At 46.4% G+C, this 26,365-nt stretch overlaps 1 protein-coding gene across 2 annotated transcripts in view; it reads left to right on the forward strand.

Moving 5' to 3' along the window:
- LOC135054733 (NACHT, LRR and PYD domains-containing protein 3-like) overlaps positions 1-24,061 on the forward strand; it is a 58,070-nt gene extending 34,009 nt beyond the window's left edge. For both annotated transcript variants that reach the window (XM_063958028.1, XM_063958027.1), the window contains exons 8-12: positions 8,108-8,275; positions 10,596-10,766; positions 13,458-13,628; positions 15,920-16,078; positions 22,636-24,061. In XM_063958028.1, the coding sequence (XP_063814098.1) occupies positions 8,108-8,275; positions 10,596-10,766; positions 13,458-13,628; positions 15,920-16,078; positions 22,636-22,693 (727 nt within the window). In that variant the 3' untranslated portion in view covers positions 22,694-24,061. The remainder of the gene's footprint in view (positions 1-8,107; positions 8,276-10,595; positions 10,767-13,457; positions 13,629-15,919; positions 16,079-22,635) is intronic.
- The last annotated feature ends 2,304 nt before the right edge of the window (positions 24,062-26,365 follow it).

Below are 26,365 nucleotides of genomic sequence, written 5' to 3' on the forward strand. Positions count from 1 at the left end.
TCCTTTCTCTGACGTCCTAGTGGATGCTGGGAACTCCGTAAGGACCATAAGGAATAGCGGCTCCGCAGGAGACTGGGCACAAAAGTAAAGCTTTAGGACTACCTGGTGTGCACTGGCTCCTCCCCCTATGACCCTCCTCCAAGCCTCAGTTAGATTTTTGTGCCCGGCCGAGAAGGGTGCACACTAGGGGCTCTCCTGAGCTTCTTAGTGAAAGTTTAGTTTTAGGTTTTTTATTTTCAGTGAGACCTGCTGGCAACAGGCTCACTGCATCGAGGGACTAAGGGGAGAAGAAGCGAACCTGCCTGCTTGCAGCCAGCTTGGGCTTCTTGGCTACTGGACATCATTAGCTCCAGAGGGACCGAACACAGGCCCAGCCTCGGAGTCCGGTCCCAGAGCCGCGCCGCCGGCCCCCTTACAGAGCCAGAAGCAAGAAGAGGTCCGGAAAATCGGCGGCAGAAGACATCGGTCTTCACCAAGGTAGCGCACAGCACTGCAGCTGTGCGCCATTGCTCCTCATACACACCTCACACTGCGGTCACTGAGGGTGCAGGGCGCTGGGGGGGGGGGGCGCCCTGAGCAGCAATAAAAACACCTTGGCTGGCAAACATACATCACATATAACCCCCAGGGCTATATGGATGTATTTTAACCCCTGCCAGAATCCATAAAAAGGCAGGAGAAAAGTCCGCGAAAAAGGGGCGGAGCCTATCTCCTCAGCACACTGGCGCCATTTTCTCTCACAGCTCCGTTGGAGGGAAGCTCCCTGGCTCTCCCCTGCAGTTACTACACTACAGAAAGGGGTTAAAAAAGAGAGGGGGGCACTAATTAGGCGCAGTATTAATAAAACAGCAGCTATAAGGGGAAAAACACTTCTATACAGGTTATCCCTGTATAAATATAGCGCTCTGGTGTGTGCAGGCAAACTCTCCCTCTGTCTCCCCAAAGGGCTAGTGGGTCCTGTCCTCTATCAGAGCATTCCCTGTGTGTGTGCTGTGTGTCGGTACGATTGTGTCGACATGTATGAGGAGGAAAATGGTGTGGAGGCGGAGCAATTGCCTGTAATGGAGATGTCACCCCCTAGGGAGTCGACACCTGAGTGTCTGAGCTTATGGAAGGAATTACGTGACAGTGTCAGCTCTTTACAAAAGATTGATGACATGAGACAGCCGGCTACTCAGCCTGTGCCTGTCCAGGTGTCTCAAAAGCCATCAGGGGCTCTAAAACGCCCGTTACCTCAGATGGCAGATACAGACGCCGACACGGATACTGACTCCAGTGTCGACGATTAAGAGACGAATGTGACTTCCAGTAGGGCCACACGTTACATGATTGAGGCTATGGAAAATGTTTTACATATTTCTGATAATACCAGTACCACTAAAAAGGGTATTATGTTGGGTGAGAAAAAACTGCCTGTAGTTTTTCCTGCATCTGAGGAATTAAATGAAGTGTGTGATGATGCGTGGGTTTCCCCTGATAAAAACTGTTAATTCCTAAAAAGTTATTAGCATCATACCCCTTCCCGCCAGAGGATAGGGCACGTTGGGAAACACCCCTTAGGCTGGATAAAGCGCTCACACGCTTGTCTAAACAGGTGGCACTACCGTCCCCGGATACGGCCGCCCTTAAGGAACCTGCTGACAGAAAGCAGGAAAATATCCTAAAATGTATATACACTCACACGGGTGTGATACTGCGACCAGCAATCGCCTCAGCCTGGATGTGCAGTGCTGGGGTGGCTTGGTCGGGTTCCCTGACCGACAATATTGATACCCTAGATAGGGACAGTATATTACGGACTATAGAGCATTTAAAAGATGCATTTCTATATATGCGTGATGCACAGAGGGATATTTGCCGACTGGCATCAAGAGTAAGTGCGCTGTCCATTTCTGCCAGAAGAGGGTTATGGACAAGACAGTGGTCAGGTGATGCTGATTCCAAAAGGCATATGGAAGTATCGCCTTATAAAAGGGAGGAGTTATTTGGGGTAGGTCTAACAGACCTGGTGGCCACGGCAACGGCTGGGAAATCCACATTTTTACCCCAGGTAGCCTCTCAACATAAGAAGACGCCGTATTATCAGGCGCAGTCCTTTCGGCCCCATAAGGGCAAGCGGGCAAAAGGCTCCTCATTTCTGCCCCGTGGCAGAGGGAGAGGAAAAAGGCTGCAGCAAACAGCCAGTTCCCAGGAACAGAAGCCCTCTCCCGTTTCTGCCAAGTCCTCAGCATGACGCTGGGGCTTTACAAGCGGACTCAGGCACGGTGGGGGCCCGTCTCAAAAATTTCAGCGTGCAGTGGGCTCACTCACAGGTGGACCCCTGGATCCTTCAGGTGGTATCTCAGGGGTACAAATTGGAATTCGAGATGTCTCCCCTTCGCCGTTTCCTAAAGTCTGCTTTACCGACGTCTCCCTCCGACAGGGAGGCGGTATTGGAAGCCATTCACAAGCTGTATTCCCAGCAGGTGATAATCAAGGTACCCCTCCTACAACAGGGAAAGGGGTATTATTCCACGCTATTTGTGGTACCGAAGCCGGACGGCTCGGTGAGACCTATTTAAAATCTAAAATCCTTGAACACTTACATACAAAGGTTCAAATTCAAGATGGAGTCACTCAGAGCGGTGATTGCGAACCTGGAAGAAGGGGATTATATGGTGTCTCGGGACATCAAGGATGCTTATCTCCATGTCCCAATTTACCCTTCACACCAAGGGTACCTCAGGTTTGTGGTACAGAACGGTCACTATCAGTTTCAGACGCTGCCGTTTGGTTTGTCCACGGCACCCCGGGTCTTTACCAAAGTAATGGCCGAAATGATGATACTCCTTCGAAGGAAGGGAGTTTTAGTTATCCCTTACTTGGACGATCTCCTGATAAGGGCAAGATCCAGGGAACAGTTGGTAGTCGGGGTAGCACTATCTCAGGTAGTGTTGCGGCAGCACGGTTGGATTCTCAATATTCCAAAATCGCAGCTGATACACGTCTTCTATTCCTAGGGATGATCCTGGACACAGTCCAGAAAAAGGTGTTTCTCCCGGAGGAGAAAGCCAGGGAGTTATCCGAACTAGTCAGAAACCTCCTAAAACCAGGTCAAGTGTCAGTGCATCAGTGCACAAGGGTCCTGGGAAAAATGGTGGCTTCCTACGAAGCAATTCCATTCGGCAGATTCCACGCAAGAATGCTGGACAAATGGTCCGGATCGCATCTTCAGATGCATCAGCGGATAACCCTGTCACCAAAGACAAGGGTGTCTCTCCTGTGGTGGTTGCAGAGTGCTCATCTTCTAGAGGGCCGCAGATTCGGCATTCAGGACTGGGTCCTGGTGACCACGGATGCCAGCCTGCGAGGCTGGGGAGCAGTCACACAGGAAAGAAATTTCCAGGGCTTGTGGTCAAGCCTGGAGACATCACTTCACATACATATCTTGGAGCTAAGGGCCATTTACAATGCCCTAAGCCAAGCAAGACCTCTGCTTCAGGGTCTGCCGGTGCTGATCCAGTCGGACAACATCACGGCAGTCGCCCACGTAAACAGACAGGGCGGCACAAGAAGCAGGAGGGCAATGGCAGAAGCTGCAAGGATTTTTCGCTGGGCGGAAAATCATGTGATAGCATTGTCAGCAGTGTTAATTCCGGGAGCAGACTTCCTCAGCAGGCACGACCTCCACCCGGGAGAGTGGGGACTTCACCCAGAAGTCTTCCACATGATTGTAAACCGTTGGGAAAAACCAAAGGTGGACATGATGGCGTCCCGCCTAAAAAAAAAAAAAAAATTGGACAGGTATTGCGCAAGGTCAAGGGACCCTCAGGCAATAGCTGTGGACGCTCTGGTAACACCGTGGGTGTACCAGTCAGTGTAGGTGTTCCCTCCTCTTCCTCTCATACCAAAAGTACTGAGAATTATAAGACGGAGGGGAGTAAGAACTATACTCGTGGTTCCGGATTGGCCAAGAAGGTCTTGGTACCCGGAATTTCAGGAGATGCTCACGGAGGATCCGTGGCCTATACCTCTGAGAAGGGACCTGCTCCAGCAAGGACCCTGTCTATTCCAAGACTTACCGCAGCTGCGTTTGACGGCAGGGCGGTTGAACGCCGGATCCTGAAGGAAAAAGGCATTCCGGATGAAGTCATCCCTACCCTGATCAAAGCCAGGAAGGATGTAACCGCAAAGCATTATCACCGCATTTGGCGAAAATATGTTGCGCGGTGCGAGGCCAGTAAGGCCCCGATGGAGGAATTTCAACTAGGTCGATTCCTGCATTTCCTGCAAACAGGAGTGTCTATGGGCCTAAAATTGGGGTCCATTAAGGTTCAAATTTCGGCCCTGTCAATTTTCTTCCAGAAAGAACTAGCTTCAGTTCCTGAAGTTCAGACGTTTGTAAAAGGGGTACTGCATATACAGCCTCCTTTTGTGCCTCCAGTGGCACCTTGGGATCTCAATGTAGTTTTGGGGTTCCTAAAGTCACATTGGTTTGAACCACTTGAATCTGTGGAGTTAAAATATCTCACATGGAAAGTGGTCATGCTGTTGGCCCTGGCCTCGGCCAGGCGCGTGTCAGAATTGTTGGCTTTATCCTGTAAAAGCCCTTATCTGATCTTCCATTCAGACAGGGCGGAATTGAGGACTCGTCCTCATTTTCTCCCTAAGGTGGTTTCAGCGTTTCATCTGAACCAACCTATTGTGGTACCTGCGGCTACTAGTGACTTGGAGGACTCCAAGTTGTTGGACGTAGTCAGGGCCCTGAAAATATATGTTTCCAGGACGGCTGGAGTCAGAAAATCTGACTCGCTGTTTATCCTGTATGCAGCCAACAAGCTGGGTGCTCCTGCTTCTAATAAGACTATTGCTCGTTGGATTTGTAATACAATTCAGCTTGCACATTCTGTGGCAGGCCTGCCACAGCCAAAATCTATAAAAGCCCATTTCACAAGAAAGGTGGGCTCATCTTGGGCGGCTGCCCGAGGGGTCTCGGCTTTACAACTTTGCCGAGCAGCTACTTGGTCAGGAGCAAACACGTTTGCTAAATTCTACAAATTTGATACCCTGGCTGAGGAGGACCTGGAGTTCTCTCATTCGGTGCTGCAGAGTCATCCGCACTCTCCCGCCCGTTTGGGAGCTTTGGTATAATCCCCATGGTCCTTACGGAGTTCCCAGCATCCACTAGGACGTCAGAGAAAATAAGAATTTACTTACCGATAATTCTATTTCTCGTAGTCCGTAGTGGATGCTGGGCGCCCATCCCAAGTGCGGATTGTCTGCAATACTTGTACATAGTTATTGTTAACTAAATCGGGTTATTGTTGTTGTGAGCCATCTATCCAGAGGCTCCTCTGTTATCATGCTGTTAACTGGGTTCAGATCACAAGTTGTACGGTGTGATTGGTGTGGCTGGTATGAGTCTTACCCGGGATTCATAAATCCTTCCTTATTGTGTACGCTCGTCCGGGCACAGTATCCTAACTGAGGCTTGGAGGAGGGTCATAGGGGGAGGAGCCAGTGCACACCAGGTAGTCCTAAAGCTTTACTTTTGTGCCCAGTCTCCTGCGGAGCCGCTATTCCCCATGGTCCTTACGGAGTTCCCAGCATCCACTACGGACTACGAGAAATAGAATTATCGGTAAGTAAATTCTTATTTTTGAAGATATGGCCTCCAGAACTGAATACAGTATTCTAGATGAGGCCGTACCAATGACCTATACAGTGGCATTATTACTTCTTTCTTTCTGCTGCTGATTCCTCTCCCAATGCAGCCAATCATCTGACTAGCCTTCCTCATTGCCTTGTTACATTGCTTACCTGCTTTTAAGTCATCTGAAATAGTGAGTCCTAGATCCCTTTCCTCCTCAGTAGTTTCCAGTATAGTGCCATTAATACTGTATTTAGCTTTAGGATTTTTGAGACCCAAGTGCATGATTTTGCGTTTTTTGGCATTAAACTGTAATTGCCAGACTCTTGACCATTCCTCTAGTCTACCTAGATCCTCAATCATTTGTTTTACCCCACCTGGTGTGTCTACCCTGTTGCATACCTTTGTGTCATCTGCAAAAAGGCATACTTTCCCTTTAATGCCATTTGCAATGTCACCAATAAAGATATTAAAAAGCACTGGTCCAAGTACAGATCCCTGGGGTATTCCACTGGTAACATTTCCCTCCTGTGAATGCACTCCATTTACCACAACTCTCTGTTTTCTATCCTGCAACCAAGATCTTATCCATTCAATAATCCTAATATCCAATCCCAAACTTTCAAGTTTATTTAGCAGTCTGCGATGTGGAACTGCGATGTGGAACGGATCTGCAAGAGTTGCTCACAGAAGATCCTTGGCCTCTTCCTCTAAGGCAGGACCTGCTGCAGCAGGGGCCCTGTCTGTTCCAAGACTTACCGCGGTTGCGTTTGACGGCATAGCGGTTGAACGACGGATCCTAGCGGAAAAAGGGATTCCGTAGGAGGTCATTCCTACCCTGATCAAGGCTAGGAAGGACGTGACGTCGAAACATTATCACCGTATATGGCGAAAATATATTTCTTAGTGTGAGGCCAGAGCTGCTCCTACGGAGGAGTTTAAGTTGGGCCGTCTGCTTCACTTCCTTCAAACGGGAGTGAATTTGGGCCTAAAATTAAGGTCCATAAAGGTTCAAATTTCGGCCTTATCCATTTTCTTTCAAAGAGAATTGGCTTCTCTTCCTGAAGTACAGACTTTTGTGAAGGGTGTGCTGCATATTCAGCCTCCCTTTGTACCTCCGGTGGTGCCTTGGGACCTTAACGTGTAATTAAGTTTCCTCAAGTCACCTTGGTTTGAACCACTCAAAACAGTAGAGTTGAAATACCTCACTTGGAAAGTGGTCATGTTGTTGGCCTTAGCTTCTGCAAGGCGGGTTTCGGAATTGGCGGCTTTATCATATAAAAGCCCATACCTGATTTTTCACGTGGATAGGGCAGAGTTGAGGACTCGTCCTCAATTTCTGCCCAAGGTGGTCTCATCTTTTCATATGAACCAACCTATTGTCGTGCCTGTGGCTACACGGGAGCTGGAGGATTCCGAGTCCCTGGATGTGGTCAGGGCTTTGAAGATTTATGTGACCAGAACGGCTAGGATCAGGAAGACCGAAGCTCTGATTGTTCTGTATGTGGCCAACAAGGTTGGGGCTCCTGCTTCAAAGCAGACTATTGCTCGCTGGATCTGTAACACGATTCAGCAGGCGCATTCTTCGGCAGGATTGCCATTGCCTAAATCGGTTAAGGCCCATTCCACTAGGAAGGTGGGCTCTTCTTGGGCGGCTGCCCGAGGGGTCTCGACACTACAACTGTGTCGAGCTGCTACTTGGTCGGGGACAAACACCTTTGCAAAGTTCTATAAGTTTGATACCCTGGCTAAGGAGGACCTCCTGTTTGCTCAATCGGTGCTGTAGAGTCATCCGCACTCTCCCGCCCGTTTGGGAGCTTTGGTATAATCCCCATGGTCCTTACGGAGTCCCCAGCATCCTCTAGGACGTTAGAGTAGACAAGATTTTACTTACCGGTAAATCTATTTCTCGTAGTCCGTAGAGGATGCTGGGCGCCCGTCCCAAGTGCGGACTTCTTCTGCAAGACTTGTATATAGTTATTTCTTACATAAGGGTTATGTTATAGTTCATACTGTTAACTGGGTAGTTTATCACAAGTTATACGGTGTGATTGGTGTGGCTGGTATGAATCTTGCCCTTAGATTTACAAAAATCCTTTCCTCGTACTGTTCATCTCCTCTGGGCACAGTTTCTCTAACTGAGGTCTGGAGGAGGGACATAGAGGGAGGAGCCAGTGCACACCCAGAATCCAAAGCTTTCTTAAAGTGCCCTATCTCCTGCGGAGCCCGTCTATTCCCCATGGTCCTTACGGAGCCCCCAGCATCCTCTACGGACTACGGGAAATAGATTTACCGGTAAGTAAAATCTTATTTTATATATATGTGTGTGTCTGTGTATATATATATATATATATATATATATATATATATACTAACAATGCTATCTAATTTTACCATTTTATTCTGCCAGTGATGACATCATGCTGCCTATGAAAATAATAAGAAATTACCTAATGCAGATCCCTCATCTCTCATCAGGTTACAGGCCTGTGGTCTCACCTCCTCCTGCTGTGACTATCTCCGCTCTATTATTACTACACACCGTTTTCTGATCACACTGGACCTGTCAAGGAATAATTTGCGGGACTCAGGAGTAAAAGTGCTTTGTGGACTAGGATGTCAGCCTTCTACCCTACAGGAACTCATGTAAGAAAGTCTTGAATTGCTGTCTGCCATATTCCTCCCTATTTCTCAAGATCATTTTAGAATACACTTAATGATAGGCTTGCCAAAATATCCTTTCAATCTGGGACACCTTTGATTAACACAGGTCCTGTGGCTGAATAAAACCAGGTAAAATGCAGATTTGATTTTAGCCAGCCACAGAACCTGTGTAAATCATTGGTGTTATATTAAAGGGATATTATGGCAAGCAGGGGCGCCACAACATTTTGGGTTGAGAGGACCAAAGATATAGGGCCAAATGTAACAGAGTGAGAGTTTCAGAAAGTGAGAGATTTGGTAAGGTTTTTTTTAAAGTGGCAATCATTTACACAGCAAGATCAACCTGGTTTTGCAGTGTAAATGATTGCCACTTTTAAAAAGAAGCTGAAAAACCTTACCAAATCTCTCACTTTTTGAAACTCTCACTCTATTACATTTGGCCCATAATTACATTTTGGGATATATGTCTATCTATTCTTTCTTTTCTTTCTTTTCTTTCTTTCTTTTCTTTCTTTCTTTCTTTTCTTTCTTTCTTTCTTTTGTCTTTTCTTTTCTTTTCTTTTCTTTCTTTCTTTCTTTTTTCTTTTCTTTTCTTTTCTTTCTTTCTTTCTTTCTTTCTTTCTTTCTTTCTTTCTTTTCTTTCTTTCTTTCTTTCTTTCTTTCTTTCTTTCTTTCTTTCTTTCTTTCTTTCTTTCTTTCTTTCTTTTCTCTTTCTTTTATAGCATTACAAGCCTCTGAGTGATAGGTAAAGAGAGCTTGCCAGGTCTTCATCACAGCTAGAGAAGGCAAAGCATTGTGTTCTGTGGGAAGTCATGTAGTCTTTTGCTCAAAGTGGGGGCTGTGGTCCTACTTCAGTCTCTTTGAAACAACACAGGTTTTAATATTCCATCAGAGTTTAAAGTCTTGAAACACCCGACTCAAGGTAGATCGTTTCAAGAAGGAGTACGTGAAGTCTCTCATACACAGCATAGATAAGAAAGATTTCCATTGTTTGCGGACATCAAGGACATGTATTTACACACCTCCATAAGAGTCATCCATTTGGTCTGGCGCCAGCTCCATGAGTGTTCATAAAGACCATGGTCATGATGGTGTCTCTTGTATTGTCCTGTGGGGTGGCTGTCCTTCCACTCCTGGAAGTCAGTTCCCTGTCTTTGCTATAGACCCATCTCCTGGAAACAGTGCAGCTGCTGGAATCCCATGGTTAGATTATCACTTACAAGAATTCAAAGTTTTCTCCTAGTCAACTAAGGGTTTTCCTGGGACTTCCTTTCAACTGTCTTTGCTGAAAGACCAGATCCTTTCATTGCAGAGTTTGGTGAAATCTCTGCTGATGGATGTCTGTTATTTTTACATAAAGCTTCTGGGGAAGATGGCCTTAAGCTTTGAGGTGGTCCAGTATGCACATATGATAGGTGATAAGTCTTGTAGTTCACCTTTTTCTCATACTTCTTCAGGATGTGGCTGTCCTTTGGACCATGCCTTCATTTCAGCTCAAAGCAATCTCCTGGTTTCACATTAATCAGGCCGTCAAAGGTCTACATAAAAAAAAATTGCTGTCTTTGTTCCTTGATTTGGTTACTCCTTTGCAGCCTTCTGTTCAGAGGAAAAGTGATGTCTGCAAAATGGATGATCTCTTGGTTGTCTATGGTGCACAGAAAGGAGACTGGACAGCTACCAAGCCATCCATTTGAGCTGTAAAAAGTGGCTGTAAAAGTGGTGGGGGCGAAAGAGACATTTAGGGGAGATTTGATGTCATATGGACACTGGCCTTGCAAGGTTCATATGAGGTATGTCTGATGGACATGTGAGCAAGTGGCATGTTGGGATCATGTAGGGAGGTATGTGGGTTGTGAGGGTTTTGGAACATTTTATGGAATTTCTGTGCATTTTGTGGCTAGTGGGGATCTGGGGGATTATGGGGCAAAAGGGAGTTCTATTGGGTATGTGGTGGAATTTTAGAACAAGGGAGGGACTATATGATGGCATGAGTGTTGTAATGGTGCCAGGGCAATTTAATGGCTGTTTTTTTAACGATTGAAATTGAAGGCAGTGCGTAGTCCTTTCAAAGGTTGGAGGACTGCAAATTGCCCCTGAATTATATCTGGTTACCCATCAGTTTTGAGGTAACACAAAGCATCTACACCAAGGAAATCCCCCGATCTACACAATCACCTCTTCAAATGTTCAATCAGAAAATCAATAACAACATTATCAGTAACACACAGCTATGGCCTCAAAGCTGCTCTATGCACCGACATACTGTAGTGTTATTTAATCTGGATCCCTCGTCTTTCATCAGGTTACAGGACTGTAATCTGACCTCATCTTGCTGTGACGATCTCTGCTCTGTACTTACTACAAACCGCTCTCTGATGACGCTGGACTTGTCTGATAATCATCTGCAGGACGCTGGAGTAAAACTTCTGTGTGATGGACTGAGACACCCAGCCTGTACCCTGCAGGAACTTCGGTAAGGACTCTTAGTATTTATAGAACTGTCCTGTCAGTGCAAGTTTTCAGACCTTTGATAGAGGTAAACCACCAACTAATCAGCTCATAGCTGTCATTTTTAAACACAACCTGGAACTTGACAGTTAGGAGCTGATTGGTATTTCTCCACTTTCTGTTTCCAAAGTTTGACACTTCTCCCCATATATATTTAAGTTACTGTTTTACCATTTATTGTGAAATTACAAATTTTTTATAGTATATATTAATTGTTTAGTATTCCAAGTTCATTTATAACTCCCAGACAGCCTTCACTCTCATTAGGTATATGGAGACATAATGGAGAAGATAGTTTGTTAGTAAATGTGTAATTTAGCGTAGGGATGCCAATCAACCATCAATGGTTACAAACTACTGATGGTTTAATGTCGGAATTAGTTTTGTCACCATTAGCTGATAATCAGTGGTTACCCATTATCTTCCTTCTCCCCCCCCCCTCTCTTTCTGCCAAAATGTTAGTGCCGGGAGATGGAGCCTCCGACTTAAAGTCCCACCCCCACGTTCTGATTGGCCAGTCAGTGAAAGATCAGGTATGATCATCGGTGGGTGAAACCATCGATGGTCCTCCATTGCATAGTTTAGTACCATTGATGGTCATTGAATGTTTCACCATCAATGTTAACCATCGATGGTGAACGTACCGATGGCAATCCCTAATTTAGCCCCTGAAGCCCACCATTCATTTAGATCGCTTTTAAATCAATTAAATGTCCCCGTAGATGTCTGGATTGCTAAATGTCCAGGCAAAAAATGTAAATCCTCCTATAGCAGGGGTGTTCAACATGCAGCGCTAAAGCTGCTGTAGAACTACACATACCAGCATGTCTGTAACAGTGTTGCTTTAGGACATGCTAAAACTGTGGCAGGGAATGTTGGGATGTGTAGTTCTACAGCAGCTGGAGGGCCTACTCTTGATACTCCTGCTCTGTAATTAATCTAGTACTGTCTTTTATGTTTGTGGTTTGATTAACTTAAAGTAATTTTTTAGATAAGATTTATTTGATTGTAAATTGTACGACCATAAAGTGACTACAGGTCATGGAATGTCATTGTAGCTGATGTATTAAGCCTGGAGAAGGCATAAGGAAGTGATAAAGCAGTGATAAGTGCAAGGTGATAACCAGTGGTCAAAGTGGAAATTTTTAAGTGGGGGTATGGAAAAGTGAAGGTTGCAATTATGCGCGCCGAAGGTGCGCGTGCTCTGGGATAAAGGAGGCGTGGCCACTCAAAATGGGGCGTGTCCTTCAGTGTAGTAGGATCCCTTATACTTTAGTGCTGGTGCCCCTTTCACCTTATAGCACATGGTATGAGCTGAAATTCACATTTATAGCACACCGTATGATCCGATATTCACATTATAGCACACGGTATGAGCCGAAATTCACATTATAGCACACAGAATGAGCCGAATTTCACATTATAGCACATGGTATGAGCCGAAATGCACATTATAGCACACAATATGACACGAATTTCACATTATAGCACACAGTATGAGCCGAAATTCACATTATAGCACACAGTATGAGCCGAAATTCACATTATAGCACACAGTATGAGCCGAAATTCACATTATAGCACACAGTATGAGCCGAAATTCACATTATAGCACACAGTATGAGCCGAAATTCACATTATAGCAAACGGTGTGAGGTGAATTTCACATTATAGCACACGGAATGAGTCGAAATTCATATTATAGCACATGGTATGAGCTGAAATTCACTATATGCCACACTGAATGACTCAAAATTCACACAGAATGAACCAAAAATTCACATTACGCCACACGAAATGAGCCAAAATTCACAATATGCCACACGAAATGAGCCAAAATTCACAATATGCCACATGGAATGAGCCAAAATTCACAATATGCCACACAGTATGATCCACAATTCAGGGACAGGGAGAGAGAGTGACAGAGAGAGTGACAGCAGGGACAGGGCGAGTGACAGCAGGGACAGGGCGAGTGACAGCAGGGACAGGGAGTGTGACAACAGTGACAGCACGCACAGGAAGAGTGACAGCAGGGGAACATTACCTGAGATGAGCAGTGGAAGGGACTGTGGTCGTCAAGTCGGACGAGCCCATGGGTAGCAGTGGTGGCGGCGGTGAGAAAGAGGCTCACAGGTCCAGCGCTCTACACAGCCGCCGCCGGGCAGGAACGGGAGCAGCATCCTTAGTGCAGCAGGCTGGCCACTTCCCTCGCCTCCTGCTGCACACACTTTAATTTAATTAAGAAAAAAAGACTTCTGGGTCAGTGGAAGAAGTTCTTCCGGTATGCCATACCGCCGCATACCGGCCCACTTCGTCCATTGGTGATAACGCACCAGCCAGTCAGCTCCTAAGTGTCATTTTTCAAATCCGTAATGAATGATTGGTGCAGTATCACCTTGTGCTTATCACTGGTTTATCACTTCTTTATCCCTTCTCCAGGCTCTGAGGCTGCATGGTCTTTTGCTGATCAATACCCTAAGGAGACATTATACGGCTACACATCCACCTCCTCTCCGCTATAACCAGGAAATCAATAACAGCATTATCAGTGACTACACCTACAGCCTAATAGCTCACAGTGATGACATCATGCTGATTGTGACGCTGTATATGATAAGAAATTACCTAACGCAGATCCCTCATCTCTCATCAGGTTACAGATGTGTGGTCTGACCTCCTCCTGCTGTGAGGATCTCCACTCTGTTATTAGTAAACACCAATCGCTGACCACCCTGGACCTGACCAGAAATAACCTGCAGGACCGTGGAGTAAAACTTCTCTGTGAGGGACTCGGACATCCAGACTGTACCCTGAAGGAGCTGTGGTAAGAACTATCTCAGTGTTTCTATAACTGGCTTCTCAGTACAAGTCCTAGAGCCCAAAAGGCAAAATCACAGAAAAATGAGGTACTGGAGTTTCCTTTTATGTAGAGATGTTGGTTTGGTTGTCCAGAAATCCGAATCTACACAAATTTTGTGGATCCGTACTGAACCAAAACCCAGTCCAGATCTCCCGAGAAGATCTGATCTGAACAGAGTTCCGTTTCTGATCTACCTCTGGTTGGGAATTCAGATTTTAATCTGAATTTCAGGTTTTGGATTGCAAAAATTACACGATTTTAGTTGTTTTATCGATTTTTAGCAATGATCATTGATTTTTAAGCGAACAAAAAAAAAAACTGAATCTGAACCAAAACGCTTGAGGGTGATTTTATCAACTGCTGATTATAATACTTTTTTAAAATTAATAGCTAGTGGTTTTTTTACATATGTATTACTAGTATAATTATAAATCCAGATAGTTTAAACACTCTCAATAAATATTTGAAGACATGACACCTGTATTTCTCATATATAACAACATTTAGAAACAACATTAATACAATAAGGGTCATTAACGAAGTGAAAAATTGCATCATACTAGCGGCATTTGTGGGGCTTATAAATACACATCCGATAGCAGGAGTTGGATAGATTGCGGTGTTTGTTGCTAATGTGTTTAACACGTGCACTTATATTAATAAATATATGTGTGTGTGTGTGTGTGTGTGTGTGTGTGTGTGTGTGTGTGTGTGTATTTATGTATTTATGTGTGTGTGTGTGTATTTATGTATATATATATATATATGTGTGTGTGTGTGTGTGTGTGTGTGTGTGTGTGTGTGTGTGTGTGTGTGTGTGTGTAAAAAAGTGTCAAAAAGGCGCCTCCTAGTGCATTAAATGTGATTTTTCAAGGTGACATATAAAAGGTATTCATCCACACGTACCCAAATTAAAGGGGTGGTCCTCTGTATGCCGGCAGTCGGGCTCCCGGCGATCAGTATACCGGCGCCGGGAGCCCGACAGCCGGCATACCGACACTTAATTTCCCTCGTGGGGGTCCACGACCCCCATAGAGGGAGAATAAAATAGTGTAGCGCGCCACCGTGCCCGTAGCGTGGCGAGCGCAGCGAGCCCGCAAGGGGCTCATTTGCGCTCGCCACACTGTCGGTAAGCCGGCGGTCGGGCTCCCGGCGCCGGTATGCTGGTCGCCGGGAGCCCGACCGCCGGCCAGCCTTGTGAACCCAAATTAAAGCACAGTGTATACTATTTAGGCTAAAAGCTTTTGTGAATAATAAATCCAGGAACTGGTTCTCAGCTTACACCATCCTCTCAGGATTTAATTTTGCAGTGAATAATATATAGTTGAAAAAGAAAAAAAATATATATAGTGCGATATGTTTTTAAGAAATGTATTACACACATACACAAAAAAATAAGGTAAGCGTACAAGATAAAATGTCCACAGATTTTTGATCAGTGCAATAAAAGCTTATCTGTGCTCAAGGAAAGACACCAGCATATGGCTCCTGAAGCAGTAGTACCACACAACCTCAACGCGTTTCGTCCTTCTCATCTTTACCAGGACTTCATCAGCCGGACTTTCCAGTTTTTTCTGGAAGCACGCGTTTCGGGACATATTATATCTGATGCAATAAAAATCTTCCAGTGCTTACAAATGCCACATGTAATAAATATGCATTCAGTAGTAAGTCATTCAATATCGGCGATTAATATGATAAACAGGGAGCCAATACATTCCTTCACTCCTTGCGTCAAGGCAATGATAAAGTTCCTTTTCCTCCCTCCTTGTGTCAATGGTCTAGAATCACTCAGGGCTTCCGCCCCATTTAACATGAAATGTAAAGACAGGGAAAAGCACATGGCATAATACATCAAACAAAAAAGGTCCCTCTTTTTTTTTTTTTATAAAACCCTAAATGACGAAGGTAATATAATTACCAGACAGTAATTAGAAACTGACAAATCTCAATTCCACAAATGACCACTGATACACGGATTCTAAAAATATCTGATAGTAAAAAAAAAAAGATTTTAAACCATAGCACCCAGTGTCGTGAACCCTAGGGGCTGTTGTGTTGTACTTTCACCTCAGTTGTGAATCTATAATTTCTGCGCTTTTTTCGAAAATGTATTGTGTGACGTGCTTGCATTCTGTGTGCAATAATGTTTATATCTCTGCTTTAAGTTCGATATATGCTTTTATTTAATTGTAAAGTGAAGCGCGATAAAACTGGCAGCTAAAATATACACCGACACTTCTATCTCTGAACAGGTTATGGAGATGTCAGCTGACCTCTTCCTGCTATGACGATCTCCACTCTGTTCTTACCACAAACCGCTCTCTCATCATCCTGGACCTGAGGGGGAATAATCTGCAGCACTGTGGAGAGAGACTTCGTCAGGTTGCGAAGCAGCCTCTGCAGCTTCTGGTGTAAGATTAAGGCGTAGAATGTTTTGAATGAAAAAATTTATTTACAATTGCACTGAATGCGGTTGATTTTGGCTGCATCTATGTAGTGTTAATTTTAGTGCCCTGCACCTATCACAAATGCATGTTCCTCTTTCCTGGCTGGGGTGTTGCTTTGGTGCTTCTAGCACAATCTGGTCTTTGTCCCAGCACTGAGCTACAGACCAGAGTGTGCTAGTAGCACCTGAGCAAAAAGCTTTCGTAAATCTAGAGCCAGTTTGTTCACCCTACTAAGGCTGCTGTAGTCACCATACAGAACATACATTTCTCTGACGTCCTAGTGGATGCTGGGGACTCTGTAAGGACCAAGGGGAATAGACGGGCTCCGCAGGAGACTGGGCACTCTAAAGAAAGATTTAGGACTATCTGGTGTGCACTGGCTCCTCCCCCTATGACCCTCCTCCAAGCCTCAGTTAGATTTCTGTGCCCGGCCGAGCTGGTTGCACACTAGGGGCTCTCCTGAGCTCCTAGGAAGAAAGTATAGTTTAGGTTTTTTATTTTACAGTGAGACCTGCTGGCAACAGGCTCACTGCAGCGAGGGACTAAGGGGAGAAGAAGGGAACCTACCTAACTGGTGGTAGCTTGGGCTTCTTAGGCTACTGGACACCATTAGCTCCAGAGGGATCGAACACAGGACCCGACCTCGTCGTCCGTTCCCGGAGCCGCGCCGCCGTCCCCCTTACAGAGCCAGAAGCAAGAAGGTCCGGAAAATCGGCGGCTGAAGACTTCTGTCTTCTCCAAGGTAGCGCACAGCACTGCAGCTGTGCGCCATTGCTCCTCATGCACACCACACACTGCGGTCACTGATGGGTGCAGGGCGCTGGGGTAGAGGGCGCCCTGAGCAGCAATAATATACACCTTGGCTGGCAAAATAACACCATATATAGCCCCAGGGGCTATATAGGTGTAAATTAACCCCTGCCAGACGTTTTAAAATAGCGGGAGAAAGCCCGCCGAAAAAGGGGCGGAGCCATCTCCCTCAGCACACTGGCGCCATTTTCCCTCACAGCTCCGCTGGAAGGATCGCTCCCTGGCTCTCCCCTGCAGTCCTGCACTACAGAAAGGGTAAAAAAGAGAGGAGGGGCACAATTTAGGCGCAGTATATAATATATATAGGCAGCTATAGGGGAAAACACTCTTTATAGGTGATATCCCTGTGATATATAGCGCCCTGGTGTGTGCTGGCATACTCTCCCTCTGTCTCCCCAAAGGGCTTTGTGGGGTCCTGTCCTCTGTCAGAGCATTCCCTGTGTGTGTGCTGTGTGTCGGTACTGCTGTGTCGACATGTATGATGAGGATAATGATGTGGAGGCAGAGCAAATGCCTGTGAATGTGATGTCACCCCCTGCGGGGTCGACACCTGTGTGGATGGACTTATGGAAGGAATTACGTGACAGTGTCAGCTCCTTACATAAAAGGTTTGACGACATAGGACAGCCGGCTACTCAGCTTGTGCCTGTTCCAGCGTCTCAAATGTCATCAGGGGCTGTAAAACGCCCGCTACCTCAGATGACAGATACTGATGTCGACACGGATACTGACTCCAGTGTCGACGATGATGAGACTAGTGTACCCTCCAATAGGTCCACCCGTTACATGATTGAGGCAATGAAAAATGTATTACACATTTCTGATGATACCCCAGGTACCACAAAAAAGGGTATTATGTTTGGTGAGAAAAAACTACCAGTAGTTTTTCCTGCATCTGAGGAATTAAATGAGGTGTGTGAGGAAGCGTGGACTTCCCCAGATAAGAAATTAATAATTTCTAAACGGTTATTGGCAGCGTACCCTTTCCCGCCAGAGGATAGGTCACGTTGGGAAACGCCCCCTAGGGTAGATAAAGCGCTGACATGCTTATCAAAAAAGGTGGCACTACCGTCTCTGGATACGGCCGCCCTAAAAGAACCTGCTGATAGAAAGCAGGAACATACCCTTAAAGCTATATACACACACACCGGCATTATATTGAGACCCGCTATTGCATCGGCTTGGATGTGCAGTGCTGCAGCTGCGTGGTCAGATTCTCTGTCGGAAAACATTGATACCATGGATAGGGACAATATTTTGCTGACGATAGAGCATATAAAAGACGCCGTCTTATACATGCGTGATGCACAGAGGGATATTTGCCGGCTGGCATCAAAAATAAGCGCTATGTCCATTGCCGCCAGAATGGGGTTATGGACTCGGCAATGGTCAGGTGATGCAGACTCAAAGCGGCACATGGAAGTTTTACCCTATAAAGGGGTGGAACTTTTTGGGGATGGTCTTTCAGACCTCGTTTCCACAGCTACTGCTGGGAAATCAACCTTTTTGCCACAGGCTACCCCACAGCAAAAGAAAGCACCGTATTATCAGGTACAGTCCTTTCGGCCCCAGAAAAATAAGAGGGCTAGAGGCTCATCCTTTCTGCCGAGGGGCAGAGGTAGGGGGAAAAAGCTGCAACACACAGCTAGTTCCCAAGAGCAGAAGTCCTCCCCTGCATCCGGTAAGTCCACAGCATGACGCTGGGGCTGCTCAGGCGGACCCGGGAACGGTGGGGGCCCGTCTCAGGAATTTCAGCGCTCAGTGGGCTCTCTCACAGGTGGATCCCTGGGTCCTTCAAGTAGTATCTCAGGGGTACAGGCTGGAATTCGAGACGTCTCCCCCCCGCCGTTTCCTAAAATCTGCCCTACCGGCAACTCCTTCTGCCAGGGAGGCAGTGTTGGTGGCTATTCAAAAACTGTATTCACAGCAAGTGATTGTCAAAGTACCCCTCCTTCAACAAGGACAGGGTTACTATTCCACAATGTTTGTGGTACCGAAACCGGATGGTTCGGTGAGACCCATCTTAAATTTAAAGGCCTTGAACACTTATATCAAAAGGTTCAAGTTCAAGATGGAATCACTCAGGGCGGTTATTGCGAGCCTGGACGAGGGGGATTACATGGTCTCCCTGGACATCAAGGATGCGTACCTGCATGTCCCCATTTACCCCCCGCACCAGGAGTACCTCAGATTTGTGGTACAGGACTGTCACTATCAGTTCCAGACGCTGCCGTTTGGGTTATCCACGGCACCGAGGGTCTTTACCAAGGTAATGGCCGAAATGATGATGCTCCTTCGCAAGAAGGGAGTTTTTATTATCCCGTACTTGGGCAATCTCCTGATTAAAGGCGAGGTCCAAAGAACAGTTGGTAGTGGGGGTAGCACTTTCTCGGGAAGTGCTACAACAGCACGGTTGGATTCTCAATATTCCAAAGTCACAGCTGGTCCCGACGACACGTCTTCTGTTCCTGGGAATGATTCTGGACACAGACCAGAAAAGAGTGTTTCTTCCAGTGGAAAAAGCCGAGGAGTTGTCATCTCTAGTCAGAGACATCCTAAAACCAGGACAGGTGTCGGTACATCAATGCACACGAGTCCTGGGAAAAATGGTAGCTTCGTACGAAGCAATTCCATTCGGAAGGTTCCACGCAAGGACGTTCCAGTGGGACCTGTTGGACAAATGGTCCGGGTCCCACCTCCAGATGCAACAGCGGATAACCCTGTCGACAAGAACCAGGGTATCGCTGTTGTGGTGGCTGCAAGGGCCGCAGATTCGGAATACAGGACTGGGTCCTGGTGACCACGGATGCCAGCCTTCGGGGCTGGGGTGCAGTCACAAAGGGAAGAAATTTCCAAGGACTGTGGTCAAATCAGGAGATTTCTCTTCACATAAATATCCTGGAGCTAAGGGCCTTTTACAATGCCCTAAGCCAGGCAAGGCCCCTGCTTCAGAACCAGCCAGTACTGATACAATCAGACAATATCACGGCGGTCGCCCATGTAAACAGGCAGGGCGGCACAAGAAGCAGGGTGGCGATGGCAGAAGCCACAAGGATTCTCCGATGGGCAGAGAATCATGTGTTAGCACTGACAGCAGTGTTCATTCCGGGAGTGGACAACTGGGAAGCAGACTTCCTCAGCAGGCACGACCTCCACCCGGGAGAATGGGGACTTTATCCAGAAGTCTTCCAAATGCTGGTAAACCGGTGGGAAAGACCACAGGTGGACATGATGGCATCCCGCCTCAACAAAAAGCTGAAAAGATATTGCGCCAGGTCAAGGGACCCTCAGGCGATAGCTGTGGACGCTCTAGTGACACCATGGGTGTATCAATCGGTTTATGTGTTTCCTCCTCTGCCTCTCATTCCCAAGGTACTGAGAATAATAAGAAGGCGAGGGGTGAAAACTATACTCGTGGTTCCGGATTGGCCAAGAAGAGCTTGGTACCCGGAACTTCAAGAGATGCTTGCAGAGGACCCTTGGCCTCTGCCGCTCAGACGAGACCTGCTGCAGCAGGGACCCTGTCTATTCCAAGACTTACCGCGGCTATGTTTGACGGCATGGCGGTTGAACACCGGATCCTAAAGGAAAAGGGTATTCTGGAGGAAGTCATCCCTACCCTGATCAAAGCTAGGAAGGATGTCACCACAAAACATTATCACCGCATTTGGCGGAAATATGTTGCTTGGTGTGAGGCAAAGAAGGCCCCGACGGAGGAATTTCAACTGGGTCGATTCCTGCACTTCCTGCAAGCAGGGGTGACGTTGGGCCTCAAATTGGGGTCCATCAAGGTCCAGATTTCGGCTCTGTCGATTTTCTTCCAGAAAGAACTGGCTTCACTGCCTGAAGTTCAGACTTTTGTCAAAGGAGTTCTGCATATTCAGCCTCCTTTTGTGCCCCCAGTGGCACCTTGGGATCTCAATGTGGTTTTGGAATTCCTGAAATCCCATTGGTTCGAACCACTTAAGACTGTGGATTTAAAATATCTCACGTGGAAAGTGGTCATACTGTTGGCCCTGGCTTCGGCCAGGCGGGTTTCAGAATTGGCGGCTTTGTCTTGCAAAAGCCCTTATCTGATTTTCCATATGGATAGGGCAGAATTGAGGACTCGTCCTCAGTTTCTCCCGAAGGTGGTCTCAGTTTTTCACTTGAACCAACCTATTGTGGTGCCTGCGGCTACGAGGGACTTGGAGGATTCCAAGTTGCTGGATGTAGTCAGGGCCCTGAAAATTTATGTTTCCAGGACGGCTGGAGTCAGAAAGACTGCCTCGCTGTTTATCCTGTATGCACCCAACAAGCTGGGTGCTCCTGCTTCTAAGCAGTCTACCGCGCGCTGGATTTGTAGCACTATTCAGTTGGCGCATTCTGCGGTGGGATTACCGCAGCCTAAATCAATAAAAGCCCATTCCACGAGGAAGGTGGGCTCATCTTGGGCGGCTGCCCGAGGGGTCTCGGCTTTACAACTTTGCCGAGCTGCTACTTGGTCAGGGGCAAACACGTTTGCAAAATTCTACAAAGTTGATACCCTGGCTGAGGAGGACCTGGAGTTCTCTCATTCGGTGCTGCAGAGTCATCCGCACTCTCCCGCCCGTTTGGGAGCTTTGGTATAATCCCCAAGGTCCTTACGGAGTCCCCAGCATCCACTAGGACGTCAGAGAAAATAAGAATTTACTCACTGGTAATTCTATTTCTCGTAGTCCGTAGTGGATGCTGGGCGCCCATCCCAAGTGCGGATTGTCTGCAATACTTGTACATAGTTATTGTTACAAAAATCGTGTTGGTTTTGCGAGCCATCTGTTCAGAGGCTCCATTGTTATCATACTGTTAACCGGGGTTCCTATCACGTGTTATATGGTGTGATTGGTGTGGCTGGTATGAGTCTTACCCGGGATTCAAAATCCTTCCTTATTGTGTCAGCTCTTCCGGGCACAGTTCCTAACTGAGGCTTGGAGGAGGGTAATAGGGGGAGGAGCCAGTGCACACCAGATAGTCCTAAATCTTTGTTTAGAGTGCCCAGTCTCCTGCGGAGCCCGTCTATTCCCCTTGGTCCTTACGGAGTCCCCAGCATCCACTACGGACTACGAGAAATAGAATTACCGGTGTGTAAATTCTTATTTTTCCCCTCTAGCTTCCCACAGATTATGTCCTATGGTCCAGTAAGGTGTAATGGAGTCCCTCCTCTCTTTAATGTCATGTGTCTTGATTATCCAGGTGTACATGGATAGAAATTTCAGACCTATAATCCTATTAGGATTGGAGGAGCGGCTCACCACTATAGTATCACTATATGCAGGGGAGGGGCCTGTCAGTGGTCTACTTGTAGGCCCTCTCCTCTCTAGCCTGCGGCACAGGTAAGGAGACTCTGGCACTGTGCCAGAGTGTACTGTGCATCCTCGGGTCTCCAAGAACATGGGGTCTGTGCCATGTTCTGGTGATTTTTCTACTGCGTTTGTACAACTTGCCGGGAATGTGTCCACCACGCCATTTTCCTGGTGATTTGTCCAGCGCTGCTGCTGCCAAAATAGGACACAGGAGAGGTAAGTAATTTAACATGGGTGCAGGGTGTGGCCCCCCTGGTCATTGTGCTTGATACACCCTGATCCCATTAGAAATGTGCATAACTTTATGCTCCTAATTGAATGCAACTAACCTTGTTTAAGAAACTTTTTTTGCAGACGAGATTCATGTACTAATTGATCTTCTTCCCGCAGATCCACCTGCGCTTTTCGGAAATGGCGTCTGGATAAAATTGCAGAACAGCCCATATGACTCAGAGATTGATTGGCAGCGTACGCCCTATATAACATATGGAGGGCGATACAACCGGCAGAGAGGACTACACGCTTCTCTCTTCGCACCTCCACACTAAGCCACGTGTTAATCGAATCGCTACGGCAGTTTATCGATTTACCTTCCAAGCTAGTCCAGCTTGTGCTGATATTCATGTTCCATACCAGCTCTCCTGATACCCTTAACCACTTGCCTGGCATGGTGGCATCAGATGCAACCACAGTAGGCTGTGCTTTCCCTGATATGGTCGCATCTGATGCAACCTGTCAGGAAGCCCACTGTATGGCTGCAAGAAGAGAATCTTCCTGCAGTTGCCGGGTCCCTCTGCTACCTAATTCCCCCCTCCCCCTCTCCTAGTGCCTTGTGTTCTGCTGATCACTCATCAGTCAGCCCAGCATCACCCTCACCACCACCACCACCCCCACCCAGCGACTGCAGACGTTAGCAGCCACTGTGGAAATGTGAAAAAGCAGCCCCTTACCTTTCCTCCGAGAGAAGCAGGGGCCAAAAAAGTGGAGTTGCGATGGTCACAATATTCCGGCTGTGGATGGTTCCAATATTTCTGCAATGGATGATGTTACAGATGTTCTAATTTTTTTTTTAGCAAAATGTTTTTAATTTTTATATAAAATTATATTGGATATATTTTAAATAAGTGTTCTTAACCTGATTTCAATCATAAAAACAACAATTTTTGAAACTTTTTGGGAAAAAAATATTAGCCAGTTCAGTGGTTAATTCTGTGGTAGGAGGAGCTGCCCTTCAGGCATCAAACAAGCAAGTATGGAGACACCAGAGGACAAGATTGCAACTTTGGAAGTGCAGAATAAGTCTCAATAAAAGACCAGGGTCTCTCACTCTCCCTAGGGCAATGGGAGACTATATTTATCAATCCCCCAAGTGTCTTAATCATATAGAATTTACATACAAATTAATTTCTTGTTTCTTCTTCACAATGATAAAACTTTATAATATGTCCCCAATGTATCCAGGCATAGGCCAGTGATGAAAATATTTTTCATATTGGTGCTGCCAAGTTTGAAGATCATTTTTGAAAATGGGTTACCATTAACTGAGCGGCTATGAATCTGGGAACCCCCCATCCCCCAAGTTATTTATTACAATTAAATCTAAGATCCAAATGATCCATAAGGTGGAGTCCATTGGTATGAAGTACACAGCAAGCTCCTGTAATCCCTTGGTCACAAAGATGGAATGGAAGAGGGACATTTCCTATCAGATGTTGCACAAGGTTGTGTCTTCTGTATAAACTTGCACAAATTGTTCTACCTTTTTGCACTTTTTTAGAATTAAACCCTTTGGCTGGTGTGTGGCTTTGATTTCCTACTTGATGTTGGCAACTCTGCAAAGTTATTTGATGACCCTACTCAGAGCCGTCTTAACAGCAGTGTAGGCCCCTGGGCACAGCAATGCACTGGGGCCCCTACCCACGCATCAGGGGTGGGGGTGCTATCAGTGGCAGCTTTGATGTCCCGCGGGGGGTAGGGGGGTTCTATCTTTCGTTCAGCATGTAGGACCTGGAGAAATAATTTCTGCTTATTACTCCTTTACTGCACAAATGGTGCGGGAAGGAGAATGCTAAACTGTAGAAGGGGACATTGTTCTGAATGAAGGGGCCTTGATACATGACTTCCAGGGTGGTAGGGGGTGTTTAATACACAGCGATGGGGTGGATAGTGGAGTGGGCTTAATATTCATCATTTTCCGGGGGTCAGGGGAGCTTGCTTACTGCAGATATCTCCAGTTCCTGGAAATAGATTTCTTAGCTTTTCTGGGATAAAAAAAAACTAGAGAGTCACACCTTTCAGGAGGTACTGGGGACTTGGGGATCAGACTTCAGTAGCCAGAGCAATCCACCAACAAAAATATAAAACTGCATATTAGGCGTGTGGAGCTGTAGCAGGGACCAGATGCTTGAAGGCTGATATCTCTGGTTATGGAAATAGTAGAGACAAGCTGCCAATGTCCTCTGAAAGGGGACAGTCCCAGCTTTTGGAGTATACCCTCAGAAAAACTCTAAGTTAGACAGAATCCGAGATATCTAGCTGGGAAGAACAATTAACAGACTTGTATGGGGACTACTGCTTTGAAGTCGAATATCTCCGGTTCCCCAGGGCCGATTTTTAAAAATCTGGTACCTCTGGAAAGAGGGGACCCTCAGCTATAAGCCTAGGGCCCTTTTACTCCTGGGGCCCTTGGGCAAGAGCCCATTGAGCCCATACGAAAAGACGGCCCTGACCCTACTCCCCCATTCCACTACCCAAATTCCAATTTTCTTTCTATACTCCATTTTCAATCCAACTGAATTTTTTTTAATGTAAAAATATAATAAAAATTGGAAGTTGCTCACTACACGCTGCTTTTGTTCCTGTGGAATTTTAGTTTGTAACACTCGTCTGTGATTACACAAAAAGTTAATTTTATCGGATGGGTTCTTTTTATACAAATACGTATTTCATGGAAACACAAGGCTTCTGGGTAAAGATATCGGGCCAAATGTAATAGAGTGAGAGTTTCAGAAAGTGAGCGATTTGGTAAGGTTTTGCAGTTTTTTTTAAAGTGGCAATCATTTACACTTCAAAACCAGGTTGATCTTGCTGTGTAAATGATTGCCACTTTAAAAAAAAACCCACCAAATCTCTCACTTTTTGAAACTCTCACTCTATTACATTTGGCCCCTCAAGTGAAAGGTAAAAAACATATGATGCTAACAGAAACAAATGCATATGCATCTTGGTTAAATGTAATATATATATATATAGTCCATTTCTTAAAATATGTGTCTTTATTGCATTACTAATGGGAGAAAAGTACAATGCACAGATACCCTGATTACTGGTGCTGGCATTGCATGTACTTCTGTGTGAAACTCTTTTTTTTACCTCAGATTAGTAGTGTTGACTCTTTGCTGTTTTAGCAGGTCGGCCCGCCCTGCCCAATTTTATTAAGGCAAAACCCGCCCTGCCCTTTCTGCAGCACCCTGCTCAACAGCCTGTCCGCTTCCTGCTCTCCCAGCGTGTATAGATGCCGTCCGCATGCGCACATCATCCATTCACCCAATGGGAGAGCACTTGGGGGAAGCCCAGCACCTCCGTAGGTGCTAGGCCCGCCCCCTTTAGTGACTCCGCCGGCCGCCCACGCTCCCTTTTGTGACGCCGCCAGCTGCCCACGCCCCCTTTAGTGATCCCGCAAGCCGCCCACGCCCCCTTTAGTGACGCCGCCAGCCGCCCACGCCCCCTTAAGTGACACCGTCAGATGCGTGCAGAAGTGCCCCCACAGACCGGCGCCGTGCCCTCAAAAATTCCTAGGGGGAACACTAGATTAGTGACTGAGTGATCCACACATGCCTCGCACCACGTATCATTATGCTTAATCCGCTCCCTTATACCAATTCCTTTCCAATAAAAGTATTGATTGGGTGTGGCTGGTGCACTGTAAGTGACTTTGTATGTGGTGTCAATGCAAGTAATACGCAAAATCTGGGAAACCGCATGAAAGTACAGGGATCACTACCCGTGGCAGAGCATCTCGTTGCTGCAGGCAGCTTCTCCATCTTTCTCGAAAGTTTTATGCATCTGCCCCACAATCTTGAATTCGTTAGTGCGCGTTTTATGTTTGCGTGCTCACCAG

This window comes from Pseudophryne corroboree, chromosome 3, assembly GCF_028390025.1.
Source record: "Pseudophryne corroboree isolate aPseCor3 chromosome 3, aPseCor3.hap2, whole genome shotgun sequence".
Classification (NCBI taxonomy): domain Eukaryota; kingdom Metazoa; phylum Chordata; class Amphibia; order Anura; family Myobatrachidae; genus Pseudophryne; species Pseudophryne corroboree.